Raw genomic sequence first — 21,055 nt, forward strand, 5'->3', positions numbered from 1 at the left:
AACACACTTACACAGACACTAACAGACAACTTAAGCCACGGACACATTCTGCTCCCAGCGCAGCATGTGGCCTGACTCTTTGTTCACATTCACTACTATAGTATTATACAGGAGGTACAGAAAGCAGCTTTCATAATGTCCACTATGCTGCTGGGTGGAACTGTAGTAGCACCCAAGAAGTGTGGAGAGACAGCTGTGTCTGTGTGTGTGTGTGTGTGTGTGTGTGTGTGTGTGTGTTTACAAGCTGCCGGGAGTATCTTTTATGAGAGGTGACTTGTGCACTGCGTCCAGAGCCAAAGTTCAACTAGGCCTCCAGCATACTCTCTGCATGCCTCTTTTTTATATTCCGACTATGCCTATTTACTTTTTCAACCTCTCTCCCCTCCCTTTCACGCACGCACGCACGTACGTACGCATGCACGCACACACACACTCTGAGAACCTATAAGTCCAAGTTCAGCTAGTTTCACACCCACACTCCTCGAGGGACAGGCACACATGCATACGCAGTTGCGCGCGCGCGCACACACACACACACACACACACACACACACACACACACACACACACACACACACACACACACACACACACACACACACACACACACACACACACACACACACACACACACACACACACACACACACACACACACACACACACACACACACACACACACACACACACACACACACACACACACACACACACACACACACACACACACACACACACACACACACACACACACACACACACACACACACACACACACACACACACACACACACACACACACACACACACACACACACACACACACACACACACACACACACACACACACACACACACACACACACACACACACACACACACACACACACACACACACACACACACACACACACACACACACACACACACACACACACACACACACACACACACACACACACACACACACACACACACACACACACACACACACACACACACACAGGGCTTCTGTTAACCTGAGATGGAGAGGGTCAATCCCTGTGATCCACAGCCTGCATGCCTTCCATACAGACATGCTGCCGACACAGCAACCTGACTCCCTGCTAGATTAGAACTAATCAAGCATGGCCTGGCTCACGGCCAGCCGCGCACGCACACACGCACGCACGTACGCACGCATGCATAGTACATATACACACAGATTTATAGGCTTTGTGTATAGACAGGGGCCTGTGTTTTTTCATCAAGAGTACAAGAAGAGTAAGACCACTCACTGTGTTTAGAATTGTTCTAACTGTAAAATTATATCTAGGTATATCTCTCTATTGATCTAATCTATCTAAGGATCAGTGACTAAATGGGGTTGGCAAGATGGAACTTATTTTAAAGGCATATCGGTTTTGTTAAAATGTACATGTTGTCGTCATGTTGTTTCATGTCATTTGAAATGGCATTCGCCCCATTTTAACAAATTACAGATATACAGAATGCGCCTGAAAATGTCACATGGTGTAACTGATGATTATATCAGCATTATCTCTAGACTAGATTGATTTGATTGATTGAAATATGTATTAACAGTTTGTAGAATTACAGTACATTTCAAGCACAAACTCAATACAAAGACTGTTAACTGTGAGTGGACGACCCAATTAAGCATTACACTTGTTTACAACAGGGTCCACCTTGTTCAATTCATCAAAAAAATCAGACACAACCCAGTCACAACTTAATTGACAGTGTTGTTTCTACCTTAATTTCTACTTTGAAAGTGACGCTGAGAATCAAGCATGCATGTAGGTCAATAATAAGCCATACGGTTTTCGTCAACTGATCCTGATGCTCAACAGACTAGCATAAGGCCCTCACTGTCCTAAAACCACTAAGAATTAGGAAAATAACATAAGTTCTTGAGAAATCCAACCCAAACAAATTATCAATCGACAAAAATGTTTACAGTAGAAACCCTCAAAGCTGGACATGGGAGGTGCTAGTGCCCCTCAAAAATATTAATATTAAGACAATATTAAGACAGGTGTAATGCAGGCCCGCAGGCCCACACACACACACACACACACACACACACACACACACACACACACACACACACACACACACACTATTACAAGAAGCATATGCGTGGATGGAATATTCGGTTTTAAAGGATGCAGTCTTTTGTGTGTGCGTGTGTGTGTGTGTGTGTGTGTGTGTGTGTGTGTGTGTGTGTGTGTGTGTGTGTGTGTGTGTGTGTGTGTGTGTGCGCAGCACTACGGGGTTTCATTAGTACAGCAGGTATAGTTCATTAGTAGGCTACAGCAGGTAGTAACAATTTTACTACCTGCAATAAATAACATTTTTTTAGGAGTTAGCCAGTTAGGGCATTGTAAAAACGCTAAAATAATAAAATAAAGGTAACGCGGGAGTCGTTCGCCATGCATCGCACCCCCTGGCGTCAAGTTCAAACTACGCCCATGGGCATGTCGCGCGTATTTGTAGAACGCAGGGCATTCACTGTGAAGAGTGCGGGCGCAGACGCAATATACAGTGCATGATAGACGCGCCGACCACGGCAACGACAGACAGGCTGACCACAGTGTTGCAGATGCAGTACTATAGTTACTATGTAGCAAGCAACACTGACAATAGTACAGTATTACTGCAGACAGCTACCATTTGGATAGATACACCAACGCAAAGCAAAGTTTCCAGGTGCCTATTGGGGGTAGCACCGTATAGCACCCGCAGTTTCATAAAAGAGGATATTTCCAGAGCACTTAACCTGCCACTTAAAGAAACGTTGAATATGTATGCGTTTGGTTCCAAAACACCCCAGAAAATTACCTGCAGGAAAGTGAAGGCTCGTTTGAGAAACAATCAAAGCATTGATGTCCATTTATTGGAAACACCCAAGCAAAAGGAATGCCCATAGCAGATGTACCCATCATAGGGATCGATGCAGTGGAATTAGGAGTCCTAAATATTTCTCCAATATTGGAAAATGTAGAGACTGAATGAAGGACTAGTTGCACTGGAAAGTGTATTTGGATGGCTGGTGCAACCGTGCAAGGAGAAGTCACCACGCTAAATATCATAACTGAAGTTGTGGACATTGAAGTGATGCACATCAGCGTCGGAGAGGAACAGGCACTGTCAGATCAGTTACGCAACTTTTGGGAAATCGAATCCCTTGGAATCCACATTAAAGAAATGCATTCTGAGAAGGAAGACATGGCCTATTCCCACTATAGACTGGGGAAGAAAGGCCACTTGACAAATCAGCCTCATGGTGGCGCTACAACAGGCCAAGTTGCGTCTCACACACACACATAAATTACTCCTAAACATTTTGCCAAACATCACACACTCTCCTATCCTCCTGGTGGAGACCTGTGCCCAGAAGGGCACTTTTTCTAGTTAATTTCTGCATCTCTTAGGGGCAGGGCCCATTTAACCATATAATGCGCATTTGGATGGCAAAAATGGCAGATCTGCAACTCCCATCACATTCAACACAAACAACCAGTCCATAACAACATGCACACTCCTATAGGCAGCTATTTAGCACCGTGAGCGCAGCACGCGCGCGCGCGCACACACACACACACACACACACACACACACAGTATTGAAGACTGCAGAGTGCAGTAGCCTATAACAAACAACAACAGCTAGTTTCTTTCAACTCACTTCCAAATTACAAATTATAGCAAGCACTCCATAGCATAGCAGCAGACAACATGCATGGGCACAATCATGAAAATCCATTCGGCAAAAATTACAATTATGCATCACGTGCCTTTGAATGATGTCTTCAATCACGTAGTAATCCATAATCAAGGGCGGACGCTGTTGTTGTGGAGTTGGCCAGTCCTCAGGATACAACGGTTGTAGGCCTACAGTAGCTCCTCTGCGACTGCTGACTTCCTTTATTTACAAAAACTTTGCAAGAGACGTTTGACATTGTAGGCTAACATATAGGCTACTCTCAGAGAGGCTTCTTGTTTATATTTAATCATAAACAAAGATGCAAGTTTCTGGGGTGAAGAAAAACAAATCTGCTGCGGAAACAAGCACATGATGTCATCAGGCAGGCATGACCAATCAATCCTGCAGCCAGACGCTTCTCATCAATCTACGCAGGTACAGATAGACCTGAAAATGTATTTTCTGTTTAGCCTACTAAAGAGTTGGAGAGACAGGGAGACTCCTACAGAAGTTAGAACAAACACTATCGCCAAAATAATAACGCCAACATATATTTTTTACTTTTCATAGATAACATGAAATGAAAATGAACAATAACTCTTTATTTCAGTATTTTGTCCACTCCACCCAAATAATATTTTGTATTAAATCAGAAATCCTGTTCAAATAGACAATCTGTATAGCACTATAACTGTCACTATCTTCACTTCACCTTAATTTTGTTCTATAGTTGTGGACACTTTTTTATAACGTCTTCTTTAGTCATAGGCTATAGTGCTTGTGAAGTGAATTAACAACCTAATATAACTTATATCAGTCTCAGACAGCATATTTATTATATAAGCTGGACTTTTTGAAGGTTTCGAATATATTTTTCATGTTGAAATTATATTGTATTGCCTTAAAGTGGCAATGAAAAGCCACAATAACATCTGTACATAGCCCACTGAAGTCCTATTAAAACAATATAACTTTCTAAATCAATCAATAATAATTATCCCTCAGATAAATGACGGCTGGCTGGGGTTTGAATCCTGATCCCATTTCCTGTCAGTCTACTGCAGGGGTGGGCAACTTTGACTCCAGAGGGCCACATTGCATATTACTGTTGTAGCAAAAATATCCCATCTACAAGCTCAAAACGCATCAGTGCGACTCGTTTTGAGCTTGTAGATCAGCTATTTTTCCTATATTTGAGTTGAAATCAGATTTTTGGGGATTTTCTATTGAAATCCTAAAAAGGAACCTTTTTTATTTAATTTCAAATGCATTTAGTTAGAGTTATGTTAACTTTATAAACTAAATACAAATACATTGGACATAAAATAAAATAAAAAATGTCATACTAGTAATTAGCTGAAATCAATAATACAGATCAGTATTCTGATATTAACCTGCAGAGGCTGCGGGCCGCATTAAGTGATGGTGGGGGCCGCCAGTTACCCATCCACTGTAGGCTATCTATCAAAGGCAGAGAAAGCACAAAAAAGGGATCATTTTGTGATGGATGCATATGGTTTTCTGAGCTCCGCTGGTGGCAACTCCATGGTCAACCTCTCCCTGTAAAATGTTCCCACCATCTCCAGATGTCCACCAGTCGTCTAGTCAAGGACTTTGGTGACGAATGTCTGGTACGTCTCTGCATTCATAAAAACAGGCCCTCCTCGGTCCCGTTGCCTTTGTAGTCGGCAATGGGAACCTCATTTTTCCTTTGTAGTCTACAAGCGGAACCTTATTTCTGCAGTGGCCGTGTTAGTGGGGACAGGTGATTTACGACCCAGGGGTGAGCGGGTCGATTCCACCCATCCACCATTCTCGGGTGCGGACTGGTCTGGATGTTGTTATGGCATCGATACACACAGTCTGTTAGAGTTGTAGTACTGGGAGAGAGTGTCTGGGAGGCCAGGATTAGCCATCAAACGGGTGTGGGGCGATGTTTGAAGACATTGAAGGAAATACAAGCCAACCCTGTCCGCAGGTGCTGTGCTAAAGAGGGTACTGGTGGAGAGTGGAGACCCCAACTGTGAGCTGGATGGGTCGAGTGTGTGTGTGTGTGTGTGTGTGTGTGTGTGTGTGTGTGTGTGTGTGTGTGCGTGCGCACACAGTGGTGGAAAAACTCAAATATTGTAATACTGCGATGTAGAAACACTCTTTTACAAGTAAAAGTCGAATTGAAAATGTACTTTACAATCATTACGCAGAAGGTCTCATTTCACAAGTTTTCAAATGTATAAATTGCTAAAAAAGTGTTTTTCAATGCGTCGCATCGCGACACATTGTGTGCTTTATATGTTGAGTTTATGTTATGCTTGCTTATGTTATGCTTACCGGTATGTTGGTTCTTGAAGTAGTGTGCGTGCGTGCATGCGTGCGTGCGTGTATGACTTTTACGAGCTGCTACGCTTTGTGGTGAACCCCGTCTAGTTGGATATGAACCGTAACCGATTGGATTTCAGGGTAGGCAGGGTGACCCCTGACCTTTTCTTTTTTTCCCCTTTTACAACATCTGTGGCCTCGACAGGTTCAACCCCACACTGCCCTCTGTAGCTCCAAGTCCAAGTTCACCAACAAATCTGCGCACGCACACACACACACACACACACACACACAAACACACACACACACACACACACACACACACACACACACACACACACACACACACACACACACACACTTGCAAGATATAATAAGCAAAAGTATTTTACGTGTCATGTTCAAATATTTTATTTTTCAACAAAGGCTCCAGCAGCAATTTAACGGGTTGCTCAAGAAACAAACCCTTCAATATATTAATCAATATTTCTTAACTATAGGCTATTGTATAACATTTTAAAGTTGGAATGCAGTGATCCCCCCCCCTAAAACATCAGATACTATGATTATACTAAGAGAAAGATTTAAAGAAAGACTGGTTGTGGCTGGTGGATGGAAAGAATGTGATGTCACTAATGTGGTGTATATTGATTAGGCCTTTTGACTCAAAGGCTTTCACCCTTCATGAACAAACCAAAAATACACAGGGAAGACATATTTCAATAGTCTAACCACACCTGGGGGTCTATTAGAGTAATGTTAACTCCATAGACACATAAATCAGAAAAGGTACAAAACTCACAGCAATGCATCTTTAAACCTAGCAGCACGCCAATCATGTTTTTGTTACACCATCACTAAACAGCTGGGAACTTCTCTTTTGGTCCACCCGTCCCATTTCTGGGACATGTGAGAATGGTCCAGTGAAGGAAAACAACAAAAAAAGAGAAATTAAGGGGTAGAGTTTCCATGTTCCTCTTCTCAATTCCCTGTGGGAATCCCCATGTCACATTCAGCCTATATTAAATAGTAAGACTTTGAACAAACTAGGCAGGAGCTGATAACTCTTGTTTTAGAGAAGTGAAATCTGATTTGATACTTTAATTTGTAGTGAATTAAACTAACCCGTTCTATTTTTCTAACCCTTCATAAGTAGTTATGGTATGCACAGAATAAATAATAGTGATGCACAAGTTGATAAAAAATAAAATAAAAATATCCTATTGGGGCTCAGCGAGTCAGAGCACAGATACACCTATAGGTTGAGTCTTTATTGTCTAAATATATATATTCACAGTGAATGACATGTTTTACATGCTCTTTACATGCAGTGGCTTTTATGACCAACCCTAACTTACTTCCAGGAGTTGCGTGGTGGTCTCACAAGTGGGTGGTCTCATCCTCATCCTCTGAGTCTGTGTTGTGTAGGAGTGACGACTGCGCTGCCGGTAGGCAGTTACATTGCAAGAAGAATTGAACCACTTGGACCTATAAAAAGAAAGAGAAAGATATATCGAGAGAGGCAGCAGCACGTGGAACGAATACAACGCTCTCTCCGGGTCAAATCTGGCGACCTTGGAACGGTCGCCACCAGATATTCCAAAACGTAACCTCAGTAAAACTAAACCTTAGTTATTCCCAAACATAACCTCGTTAAAACTATGTGTAAACCTAACCGTAGTTATTCCTAAACATAACCTCAGTAAAACTATGCCTAAACCTAAACTTAGTTATTCCTAAACAAAACCTCAGTAAAACGATGCGAAACCTAAACGTATTTCTAACTATTATCTTAAACTAAGTATAACGAATACAAGAACTAGGCTGGCCCCATCACTCCTACCTGCACCACCACCTCCTGGGAAATATCCACAACAGGGCCGCAGTAACCAAGGCTGACCACAGGAGGGCGGACAAGGCTGGGACCAAACACAGTACCCAGGTTCATCAGAGACATCTTATTCACCTCTGCTTTCATTGAGATCCTGGAGAATGTTGAATAAACGATACACAAGGTCACAAACTGCAGTGGTACTGTACATCCAAAACTGTGTACAATGTTTGGTTGTGAAAGAAAATGGTGAATACACTAATACAGCAGCTCTCTGTGGTTTGATTTATGCTTTACTTGTTTTTTCTCTTGGTGTACAGCACTTTGGTCAGCCTTGGCTGTTTTTTAATGTGCTCTATAAATAAAATTGACTTGACTTGACTTATGTTATATAGCACATGGAGATGGGCTATACTTTTCAGTGAAACCTATGGCAGTTAGAATGTCACATAAGCATTAGCATAAAGTAAGATGAGTCAGAATCTCACAAATGTGAAAATGGCCGATCTACATGCATGGTGACACATTGTGAGCTAGTATGCTACAGTAGATCTGCTATTTTAACTATATATATGAATGATACATTTAAATGCCCAAAAGGTCCTTGGGATGGAAAAATGGGATGGACCCATGAAGGGAAATGACCATATAACATGAGTTTTTCTGAAAACTGTATAGGATTTAGAAGACATTTTGTACAATGGGTCTCAGGTCTTATAATGGGTCAAAGGGATTTAAAGTGAGTAGTAATAATCAATATTATTAATGAACAGTGATATAGTAGTTTGACTGTGTGATGCATGCTGCTCAGACCGTTGCAGGTGGTGCAGGAGGTAGAGGAAGGTGTGTTGGTTTACGTGAGGACAGGACTGAAGCAGAGACAGCATGGAGACCAGCCTGGAGTCAACGTCCTGGATGTCTGAGGGAATACACATGTTTATAGGATATAATAGCACAATATAAGAAAGAGGCAAGGCGTTGTGAGCTTGTGGATCTGCTATTTTCCCAATCTTTATCTATTTAGTTAGGCTTTATTTCCGACACACCAAAGGTCCGACAGTCATTAGATCGACAACCTACCCCAAATCCTAACCTAACACTAACCCCGCAACGCATGTCGGACCAACGCATGTCGGGAGCGACGGGTGATTTCCGCATGTCTGACCTTTGGTGTGTCGGATAAGCGTGCGCACCCCCCAATGCACTCTGGGAACTCATCGTCAAAAAAGATGAACGAACGGCGCCCTTTTTTCCTTTAAATTTCTGGAGAGATTAAACAAAATAGAATGCTTAGTTCAACTCCTTAAATTAAGTGCTGGTCCACAGCTGAAATCGTATTTCCGGAGGTCGGTTTGGGAACCCTTGGTTTCTAGTATGTTTGCGTGCGTGTGTGCGTGCGTGTTACCCAGTGCTGTGGCCAGGCTCTGGAACAGGCAGGTAGGTACGACAGGTTCAGGCAGCTCTCTGAAGTACAGCTTGAGAACACCTGAGACCGCATTGATGTCTGCACTTCTCAGCCTGAACACTGCGTCACGCAAGTCTGTATATGATGGACAATTAATTTAGTCTCCATGAAAGCACATCACCATAGTGGTGCAACAGCTAATCAAACTAATTGATTTAATCTGTTATGAAAACATTATCGATAATGGATCAAAGTCAAAGTCGTACTATGTGTCACACACACAGTGACATTTTTTCTCTGCATTTGACCCATCTCTTGGAGTGGTGAGCCATAACCTCTTTTAATAACACACAGTAACAGTAGGCATACTTGGAATGATGTAAGTTGGAAATGAATGCCCGACAGAGATATTATGTCTGTTGCCTTTTTATGCTGTATATGGAGTTCATGCCCAAATATGGAGTCTATGCAGACGTCAGAATGTTGTCAGAACAAGCCAGCTCCATATATGGACACTGGGCAGGGGCTCTGTCCAGAGCCCGGGCAGAGGCCTTTTTGGGGCAGTTCTGGACAACCGTGGGTCCGACCGACTCGACACCGGCACTGCACCCCCTGTGGTGGGTGGAACGCGTGTGTCGAATTTGCGTTACAACAAGATATCACTGTAGGATATGATCCGTCTCACAAACACAACACTGTTACCTGTGTATTTTGCAGATTATAGGATTTAGATGTGTCTCACAGAAAAGGTTCAAATTTCTACCAATCTGCAAATGTCGACAGGGCCTTACTAGTGTTGAAGGCAGCCTTGAGGCTGCTGATGTCACTGGCTGCTCCTGAGAGCCTGTAGATGCCCACCTCGTCCATGCCTCTCCTCTCCACCTCCTCTGCACAGCATCGCACCACATGGGGGACCAGCACACCCTCCTGTCTGGAGGAGGACCATGCACAGTTAATCAAACTAATCCATTTACTAATCTACAAGCTCACAACAATATTTTACATTGATTTTTAAGCCAGCACCATTCAGAATACCTACAGATAATATACTATGAGAAAATAACCACATGGACTTTATGTGCTGGGTTATTTCTGCACATTCTCATCACACTTCTGCTATAGCTTCCTATTTTCACACCCCACTTGCTATACAAATCACATCCTCAAACGTAAGCTCTCGGACCAACAACGGAAGGAAATCAAGCAGTTCCACTTGTGAAATATCATTTTTAACCAGTTAAACCCTATACACTTCATTGACTGCCGTCCAATATCTATGTTTCAGACATCTAATTGAGGCAGAACTGGGAGACTACATGGGAGAGCAAACAAACAGTACAGAGAGAGATCAGGACTGAGCTGGATCCAAGGATGGAAAGAGCCGAGTTGGCTTTGTCAGAGGCTTTAAAGGTCTTTAAATAAATGCTTTTTGAAACGTCTATGGAAAAACTAATGGTAAATTCTCTTCTTGTGACGTCGTCGTTCTGAAAGGGGGCGGGACTGCGACAATCTATACCTCTCATGACATTACAGTGTTGTGAGCTTGTAGATCTACTATTTTCACTGAATGTTCGCCTAATATGACATGACCAGAATATAGGGACACTATGGGTTCATGTGGTTTAATATATTGGCCTCTCAGAAAGGGAACTTACTGTGCCACAACTTCAATCGGGACACAAAAGACAGGCAGCTGCTGTGTGGGTGTGGAACTGGGTGATTCTAATGGGTGGGGGAGGAACTTCAGGGACACCATCATCTCCACCAGGCCCAGGGATAGCGTCTGTTTCCTCCATCTCTTGTTGAGGGCTGTGGCATCCAGCTGATGGAGATTATGTGCATACTTAGACATGAGGTACAGTACATTTGGACAAATATACAGGACAGGTACAGTACATTCATACTGGGTCTTGTGAGGTACGGATAACTTGCTTGGGATTGCTTCCATATCGTCACTGTCGGCTCGAAAACCACAACTGTTACTTTTCAGGGGGAAAAAAATTAAAAATCTGTGTTCCAATGGATCCAATGTAGTAATTTAGTCACACATTCTTGTTAATACGCCAGATTTCATTACAGCCTATAGGCATTTGGCAGTGGGTGAAAAAATGGGTTACAAAATCGTGGGATAAAAATTATGAAAAGAACAAAAGGACATAAAAAGATGAAAAATGGAGATACAAGATTATTTTACGGACAGCAACGATATTAATGTTAGAATAAGAGTTTTATTACTAAATACTATTAGATGTTTAAGATTCAATTCACAGTACAGTTCAAACAATACTTGCGCACGCACACGCACACACACACACACACACACACACACACACACACACACACACACACACACACACACGTCAATAACTCTCAGTAACCAGTCTCTGCTACTGCTAGAGTTCCTAAATATACTGTACCTTTACGGAAGCTTTACCAAGGATGTCTTCTCCACTGTCCACCTGCCTCACACACACCAGCCTCAGGTTCTGCGCTCCATCTACCTGGAAGGAGAACTCCTGCATGGACAAAAGAAAAGAAGAAAAGAAGAAAACTGTATTGATGGAACAATTAATGCAATAATATCATGGAACATGCTTTAACTTTACATACAACTAAATGAATTGGCCATAGTGGGATTATTAAAGTTGTTTTTCACTTATATAAGAATAAACTACACGTAGCATAAACTCGTTGTTCAGTTACAGTCTGGTATAAATCTACAGTGTTTGTAGGATCCCTCACTCCACTCCACTCCACTCCACAAAACAAACCTCTATGGAGATAGAATACATTACAAAAAGCCTGGACATCACACCTCACCAGCCGATTGTGTCCACATCATGTATCTGTACTTTCTCCAGTGTTACATACATACATACAGTACATGGTCCAGGCTTATACAAAGTTTGAAACCCGATTGTTTCATTGTCTGACCTGATCCCAGCAGGGTCTTAGGCTCTGGACTGAATAATGGGTCTGCGCCTCTCTCTCATAGAAGTCATAGCCATCCACCTCCACACATACATACACACCTGAGAGAGAGAGAGAGAGAGAGAGAGAGGGGGGGGGGAGGAGGAGGGGGGGGAGGCAGGGGGCAAAGCCAAGGTTGTGATTCAAGTAGTAAACAGAAGTAGTGATTCATGTTTGCTGATAGGATAGAAACTTAAACTTACAGGCTGGTTGTTGCAGCCCACAGGCAGAATGGATGGCTACAGTCAAAGTCCCACACAACATCTCCATGCCAGAACCTGTGTGTGTGTGTGTGTGTGTGTGTGTGTGTGTGTGTGTGTGTGTGTGTGTGAGACAGATAAGAGAGGTGTTGAAGATGCCCTGATGTGACAGGTTGAAAACAGCACATTGTGTCCCAAACAGGATGTGAATGTGCAGAGAGAGAGAGAGGCTGTCACCAGTGTTTGAGCTGTTCAGCGGTGGCTGCTGGGTCATCCTCAGTTTCACACAGGAGTTGGTGAGGGTGAGCAGATCAGGAGGGACCATTTCTACGTCTGACAAACGGCACATGGCAAAAACTATCGAAAAGACTATTCGATAGATAGTTTGCAATTGCATATGTTGATTACTTATTCACATAATGCTTTATTTAGATCCAATATGCAGGTGCCTTATACCGCCGGCATCCAAACAACATTCAGTTGATCTTTATCACCGTTTCGTGGATTTGCAGGCAATAAAATGCATTCCCGCGGCGCTGCAGACATCACTCATTGATCGTGGCAGGCATTCATAGTTATACGTGCTTACTGTTTTATGGCTAACATCTGTAGGTTCTCCCTCGTGTTTTCTAACAAAGATGGTTTTATTGTGACAAGATTGTGAACACAGCAAGATCCGGAGTATTATATCAATATCTCCGTCCATTTGTACCGTGTATGTGCTTATCAGAGGGTTAAAAAGTAATGGCTGAACAGTCCTCACTGAATCCAATTTGCTCAACTTTTATACACTGTAAAAAGTGTTTATTTAAATCATTCTGTCCATCTAAATCGGTCCATTTGTATACAGTTGTGTACAGTTGTCAGTTGTATAGCGTAAATTAAACTTGAGTTCCTTTCTCATGATTGCTCCTGCAGACAAAGACCACACCGGCATGATTATTATTATTTTAGTAATAGTAGTTATTGTCAGCTAGATCCTTTTTAGCTTGACACAAAAAATAATTACTCCGTTTTAACCTTTTATGTTTGATTTCATGTTTTTAACTAGGTAGCACTCTGATATTCTTTGTGAATGGAAAGTGCAATGCGAATAAAATGCATTGGGATTCCTAAAGCTGACACTTACTGTCTCTGGTGAGCTTGTGGATAGTTCCTCTCCACTCTTCCAGCTCATAGAGGGAGGAGAGTAGGAAAGAGTGACTCTGGAGCGAGACAGGGGGGGAAACTAATTTGACTTTGTCTTTTACCTGTTAGGCCTATATACTGTATGTCCATCAACAAAAAGGAGAGTAATGCAGTGAAATGGTAAGATACGTTTTATATAATTATTATAGTATATGTGTGTGTGTGTGTGTGTGTGTGTGTGTGTGTGTGTGTGTGTGTGTGTGTGTGTGTGTGTGTGTGTGTACTTTGCCACTGGGACTGTGTAGCTCCAGACGGTGGACAGGGGCGTGAGTGAGAAGTATCAATTCCATCTGCTCCAGTTTCTTCCTGCTGCGATCCAGCTGACGAACTATTCGCTTGCTGTCTCCCTACACACACACACACACACACACACACACACACACACACACACACACACACACACACACACACACACACACACACACACACACACACACACACACACACACACACACACACACACACACACACACACACACACACACACACACACACACACACATACACACACACTTAATATTCAACAATTTAAACCCTCTACTTAAAGCGAATCTGAGTTGCAACTGTACTTGGTCTACAAGCACATAACACGTCGCAGCGCATTGTGAGTTTCTAGATCTGCTATTTTCGGTAAACAATCCCGCCAGTATGAGGATGCTGTGGTTCAAGTGGTTAATATTTGACTCCATAATATAAATAATTGGACTCCTTCTTAACCTCTGTCTCTTCAAATTCAGTCAAACACACACACACACACACACACACACACACACACACACACACACACACACACACACACCATATGCGGTCGTAGCTGTTGTCGGAGCAGGTACATCTTGGCCCTGATGCCGAGCAGACGGAGCTGGGTGTGAGGGGGTCGCTGAGGCTCTGTTCTCCAGTTCACTCGCAGGTTGGCCAGTGGCATGTACCAGCAGAACCTGTACTGGCTGTGCTTACTGCGTGAAGAAACATACTCAGTATCAGCACATCAAGCTCCCTTTAATCCCATTAAGACCTGCATGAGGCCGATTCTACAGATGACTTCTAATTCTCACACACATTTTCGAGATCTTTTTTAAATATTCAAAAATAGCAGATGTACGAGTTTGTTGATCTGCTGTTTTTGAGTAGCCAACGCTAAAATCTAAAATGACACAGATGCTTTCCCGGTTTTAGTGGGTTTTAATAATAATAGATATTTAGAGTTCAACACAAAACTGACCATCAAATTGTAGTGAATCCAGCATCGAGATGCTCTATATATATTTTTTTTTTTTATATATATATTTTTATTGGGGACAGGTAAACGGCACATAATATGTATATGGCAAGAAAATCTTTGCAGATCGTGTCACCAATTTTTTCTTTTGTAAAACATCACAAAGCATCACAGACAAACAAACGTAAAAGCAGCAACGTACACCCCCCCCCCCCCCCCCCCCCCAAAGAAACAAGCACATCAGGACAAAGAATAAAATGATATTTTATGAGCGGGTGTTGGAGGTGGTTTGCTTATTCTCTCCCACTGAGTAAAAGTGCAATATCTCTCAATATCTCAATATAAAAGTGCAATATCTCTCCCCTTACACTTCTCATTCGTCTACTACTATTAGTATTAGGTCATCTGACATACTGTGTAGTATGATGTCCACAGTAAAATGTTCATTATGGCTCCACGTTGTGGCCTCCCATGCACTCACCATTTGGCCGCAGCCTTCAGCTTGGCACACAGCAGCAGGTCTGTGTAGAGGAAGAGGTGACGCAAGTTCCTCACTCCCTCACACTCGTCCACCACAAAGCTGTCACGCATCAACTGCCGTCTCTGGGTCGCACACACACACACACACACACACACACACACACACACACACAGAGAGGCCAGGGAGGAGGGCTTTCACAATCTTGAGTGGGGGTGTCTCTCACCCGAACAGTACAGTAGTACAGTACAGTACATATAGTTGCACCGCTCACTTCACACAGGTGTGATTTAAATCTAGACTAGAGGTGGATATGTCTGAGTCATAGTGACGTCCCTATATGGGTGTATCGAGTTTGTTTATGCTTCTGCCAAGTCAGAGTTTCTCTTTTCACCTTTCTTGAAACTGCAATGATGCAGCTTGTATGACAAAGACGTTCATCCACTTTCTTACACCTGTCAAGGTCAACCTGTGATGTGACATGTGATATAGTTCAGTAGAGCAGTCATTTCTGCTCATTATGTCTGTGCGTATGTGATAGTGCACTCTCACTCTCACCATGCCGTGACTGAGCGTGACCTCTCGTTTGCATTGTGAGCCTTCGTTGACCCCAGACAGGAAGCCGTGAGACAGCCTCAGAACTTCCTGTAACAGAGGGTGATCACTGTGTTCCTCAGGTGTTGTCTTCAAAAGCTCCTGGAGAGAGAAGGAAGTGATTAGATCAGTCTCGGAGTACGTGACTTTGGCGACACACAAGTAAGTTGCAACGCAGTGGTTCAGTGGTTCTCAACTAGTGGTCCGGGGACCACCAGTGGTCCTTGAAGCGGTTCCAGGTGGTCCCCAACTAAATGATGGAGGGTTGGTCACCAAATGGACCCTTATAGATCTTCAACTCTTGAGAGCGTAAAGTCTACACAATTAGAGAATGTAGAATAATTGTTATTTTGATCAACGGCAACAAAATATTCTTTCGTTTTGGGTCTGAGAGGCTAAATCTCATCAAATGGTGGTCCTGTGGCTCAAATGCAGAATAAATAATGCGGGCCTTGAAATGAAAAGGGTTTAAAACCACTGCCCTAATGCAGCATTCACTGTCTGCAAAGAGTGTTGAGATGGAGAGGAAGGAAATGGAGCAAGGAAAACCAAGAGGAGATAAAGGAAACAAGCTATAGGATTAGGGGGGAGAAGCTGTGTTGAAATTGGAAGAGGCAAAAGAGAGGGGAGATTAGGCTGATGCTTAATTTTTACATAGTTTATGCACCTTGTTAGTTTTTGCTCACCGAAAATAACCGATCTACAATGTGAGCTTGTGGATCGCTATGTAAGGGGCCGCAACACCACTGTGCCACTAAGTAGTGCTTAACTCATACTCGGTCATAATGAATGCAATAACAAAATTACTGTTTCTTTTCACTGTACATTTGGTATTGAGTATTGCTGTCCTACGTCCTACTATGGAGCATAAATCAAGCTATAGGCAGAGGCAAGGAAAGCCAATGAGGAGTGTATTCATTGGAGACTTTGAGGTAAATGCACAGATTATACAATTCTAGTTGGAATCATTGAGACAGTTCTCACATGCAGCACCAGTGTAGTCTTGGTGATTTTCTCCAAAGGCTTATACAGGAGAGCTGGAGAAACACAGAACACCACATTTTAATACAAATGCATTCTTTCACCCAATACCCATTTATTTTAAGTAATATTTGTAATGATTTGTATTATTATTTTCGTATTACTATCGCTTTTCTACTGTGGATAGTTTTGTTTTGCAATTGTGTTTGCATTTGAAGGCTATAAGCCAGGTCTCCTTACTACCGTAAACCTCTTTGTGACTGTAAATCCTATACTACACAAACTTGATTTAACAATGTTCCGTTTAACTAAAAACAAACAACATGTTACCAGTAGGCTACATACCTTCAAATGTGTATTTCAACCTAACCTTGTCTGGGCCATTTTTAGACATCATGCTCTGAAAATGAACATGCAAACATGAGACGTGTGTCATCATAATGGTGTGTGTAATAAACAATGAGTGAGAAGAACACATACAGTAAAGGCTCATTCTTCATGTTTCATGTTACCTGGGCTAGTGTTCTGAAACGATGATCGCACTGCATGCATTTACGAACAATTTCCACAGCCTTCTCATAGTTATCGATGAAGCCACGATACACACCTATCTGGCTGACCTGGGAAACATCATATGAGAGGAGGTGAAGTTCGCAAACAACATGAAAGCATCATCCCTTTCCAAGTACAGAATAGTTGAGTGAACATCATATGTAGGGGGGCTGGGGGGTGGGGGGGTATAGGCGGAGACTAGTGGGGTGAGACTCAAATGTCTAATAAACCTCTCCCTATATACCTGTATACACAAATATCTGTTTATACTGTCAGTGGTTTGTCCAGGCCAAACCAATGACTGATTCTGGAACGTCCATGTCTGTGACAGTGGATTTGTACATTTACAGTTACACACAGTAATTTTTCCAGTTCCTTTTTATTTGATTGAACTGTGATTCTCTAAAAGGAAATGCAGATGCTTTTGTTCATCTTGAAACCAGATTTATTTTTTGTTCTTCCAGCAACGGTTTGATACCAGTACTATAACTTGCCATTTTCAAAAACAAACTTTTGATACCAGTATTATAAACTAATACCACAGTATACAGTATATCTTACCATTTTCAAATACAGATCTCCCACCGTAAGCTCAAAACCTCCATGCCCCACTCGGAGTTGGTAACCATTTCCGGAAGCAGTCTCTCTCTCTGGGCATGAGTTCTCGTGAGGTCCCATCATGTCTGAGTGTGTCTCACTCCCAGGGCCAGGACCAGGCTCTGTGTGCGGGTGGGCCTCCAGGCGGGCTCTTAGGCCTTCGTAGAAGCACTGGTGCAGGTCCCTGAGCTCTGGTACCTGGTAGAACACTGTCTGAACCTCTTGGCTGGACAGAACCGGCTGGGAGGTTCCTGCTGAGGCTCGCAGGGCTTTCAAAGGCTGGAGAGGGAAACAGGGAATCAGAAACTTGTAAACATTTATTTTTTATTTTTTACAATAACGATGGATGATGATGGGAGGGGAAGAGTGTTTACGGTCTACCGCCAGTTAGAGAAATGGAGAACATAAATAAGAAATGAGCCCTGGTGAATAATTTTGTGAGGGTGGTGAGTTGAGTGGTGAGTGTTGCAGAGAGGAATCAAGAGTTCTCATTTCCCACCAACATTGACACTTGCCTTGCAGACTTTACCCATACATGGCTTACTACGTATTGACTTAACTTGAATTGATTTAAAGTAATTTCACTCTATTCAATAACTTCATGAGAAGCAAACAAAGGGGAACTAGCATGCTTCTAGTATAATCACATTTAAAATTGTATAAGTAGCGAGTTTATATCTATTCTGGAACAGGATCTTGTTTTGTATTTTTACAGATGAGGAACTAAACCCAATAGAGAACTAGAGATTTACCAGATGGGGTCATTGAACACAGACAGCCCTGTGCTCAAATTACGTGACACAATGCTGACCACATGCACACTTGTGCATGTACACGGTGTAGACCAATAATAAAATATGATTTTCCAGTGAATTTTTCTATCTACAGTATTATCCCAATTGCAGTCAACATGTTTTAAAACTGTTTTTGTAGCACATTAGCCGGGGACACCTCTGTGTGTAGTTGTTTCCATAGCCTGTATAGTAGCAAGCAACATATATATTTTAATAAAGATTAACATTTTTCAGGCATTAAGGTGTTTTAAAGTCTTTTGCACAGAGGTACATTTTTTTGCACACAAAAGGATTGTTAGACAGCACTGCAGGCTGCAGGCATGTCTTCTTTTTACTTTCCACTTTGTGTCTGCCTGATACAAATGAACCCAGACAGCAACACAAATTGTACAAATTATATAAACTAAACTAAACCTTTATGTTCATGAGAGTGTGTGAATGTGTAGGAAAAACATAACCAAAATGATAACAATATGTGTGTGCATACGCAATTACGCATGTTATGTTACCATCAACAATATATCCAGTTCATTCAGGTACAGCTCCTCGCTCCATAGGATTCTGTTGAGAACCACCAGCCTCTTCTCCAGCAGTTCCTCTGGGCTACGCAAGGTCTGCATCAGACATTCACAAAAAACTCAACACACCTCCACACAAAATATAATATGTTGACATGCTGTATATAAATAGCCATCGGCATTGTGAAAGCCTGCAGGACTGGGTGAATTTCAACATGCAAGATGCAAACCGACAAAGACTGATGGGCAATTTGGTGCAATAAAACAAAACATACACTAGAACAAAACCAGAAAGAAATGTAAAAATATATTTACTTTGTTTTTGAACAGTTTAACAGTGAAGGTGCAAACACTTGTTGAACGTGTGTTTTATCTTAAGGTAGATAATTATAAGCAAGTGACTGGGTTTCTAAACAACTGTGACAGCGGTAGGGGTATAGGAAAGACGCGCCATAGCGTGGTGACTCACAGGGCTGTCAGGGAAGTCCATGCTCTCTGTTTGGAGAGGGGACAGGAGACACGCCACTGAATCCTCATGAAACACATCCTCCTCCAAGATATCAGACCCTGTATGAACTTCAACTGACACAAACACACGCACGCGCACACACGCACACGCGCACACACACACACACACACACACACACACACACACACACACACACACACACACACACACACACACACAGTAAAATCCTCAGTTTCATGTAAGTGTGTAAAATTGCATCCTTTTGGGTAAATTTTGACACCCAGTTAGTCTGTGAGAGCATGCATATTTACATAGACACAGAGTAAGGATGAATTTGCTGAAGGTAATGACACTCTTATATGTGCCACATTAAACTGTCAACACAGAATATCAATATCAGGTAAATGTCGGAAGTTAAATACACACTTAACACAATGAGTTAATTTGTAAAATAGGATGTGTGTAGCATTTTGGAAGTAAGCTTTTCAAATATACACACAGTAAAATCTGTTCTCTCTCTCTCTCTCTCTCTCTCTCTCTCTCTCTCTCTCTGGGAGTGTAAAAATGCCCCCACCTTACTATGTACGAACTTCTCTCTTTCTCTCTTGTAGTTGTATGCCTCTTTGTCTTTCTCTAACACAAACGTACACACACTCACCTGGTATCTGTTGTGACAGCAGATAATCCACAGCCTCCTGATACACATCCATTGTTAGTTTAGGTGCGCTCTCTCCAATGTAGTGTGTAAGGAGGACTGGAGGCAAACAAGTTAAAACACACACACACACACACACACACACACATTCACACACGACTGGTGTTAGCCAAAACTTCCTGTTTGACACAAAAAGGGAAAATATGACATCCTGTCTGTGTGAAACGCTGAGCAATAAGTAGGGTAACCTGTATGCAACTGCCGACTTCTATTGTGAAACATATTTTTAACAAACGTGTCTAAGGAATAATATTGCATTGCATTGATGTTGATACATACATGAGTTAGGGTTTAATTTTGCCATCCATGGATCTGATACTATACTCACTTGAGAGATCAATTATCTAGAATTCTAGATCACTATAGCGGTTACCTTTTCTGTATTTTGGACGGCAGCGGTTCAGAAAGGGGCTAGTGATCAAGAAGACCAGAGGGTACTACAGCCAACAGGTGGGGCAAAATACCACACTGCTAGGACGAGGTGCTACAGACTAACAGACAGTCAGTCAGTGGCCCATAG

The 21,055-nt window shown here is 42.4% G+C and overlaps 1 protein-coding gene across 3 annotated transcripts; it reads right to left on the minus strand.

The window, feature by feature from the left end:
- Positions 1 to 7,193: 7,193 nt before the first annotated feature.
- On the minus strand, positions 7,194 to 20,815 carry LOC308335058 (active breakpoint cluster region-related protein). 3 transcript variants are annotated; one of them, XR_013965966.1, is made up of 22 exons: positions 20,479 to 20,815; positions 19,821 to 19,933; positions 19,343 to 19,447; positions 18,004 to 18,318; positions 17,403 to 17,510; positions 17,236 to 17,290; positions 16,894 to 16,946; positions 15,874 to 16,011; positions 15,319 to 15,440; positions 14,418 to 14,574; positions 13,843 to 13,965; positions 13,560 to 13,635; positions 12,668 to 12,763; positions 12,434 to 12,508; positions 12,195 to 12,292; positions 11,678 to 11,776; positions 10,916 to 11,082; positions 10,052 to 10,191; positions 9,261 to 9,395; positions 8,713 to 8,774; positions 7,868 to 8,009; positions 7,194 to 7,512 (listed from the first exon to the last, which is right to left on the minus strand). XR_013965966.1 is itself a non-coding variant. In XM_080792014.1 (22 exons), exons 1-22 carry the CDS (start codon positions 20,528 to 20,530, stop codon positions 7,405 to 7,407), a joined length of 2,583 nt encoding a protein of 860 aa, XP_080648140.1. In that variant the 5' UTR covers positions 20,531 to 20,815; the 3' UTR covers positions 7,194 to 7,404. The 3 variants fall into 3 exon arrangements, 2 of the variants coding, with proteins under 2 accessions (XP_080648140.1, XP_080648141.1); XM_080792014.1 differs by having other exon boundaries at positions 8,669 to 8,774; XM_080792015.1 differs by lacking the exon at positions 9,261 to 9,395 and having other exon boundaries at positions 8,669 to 8,774.
- Between the last annotated feature and the right edge of the window lie 240 nt (positions 20,816 to 21,055).

The sequence above is a fragment of the Protomyctophum bolini genome, assembly GCF_963924005.1.
Source record: "Protomyctophum bolini genome assembly, chromosome: 20".
NCBI classification, from domain to species: domain Eukaryota; kingdom Metazoa; phylum Chordata; class Actinopteri; order Myctophiformes; family Myctophidae; genus Protomyctophum; species Protomyctophum bolini.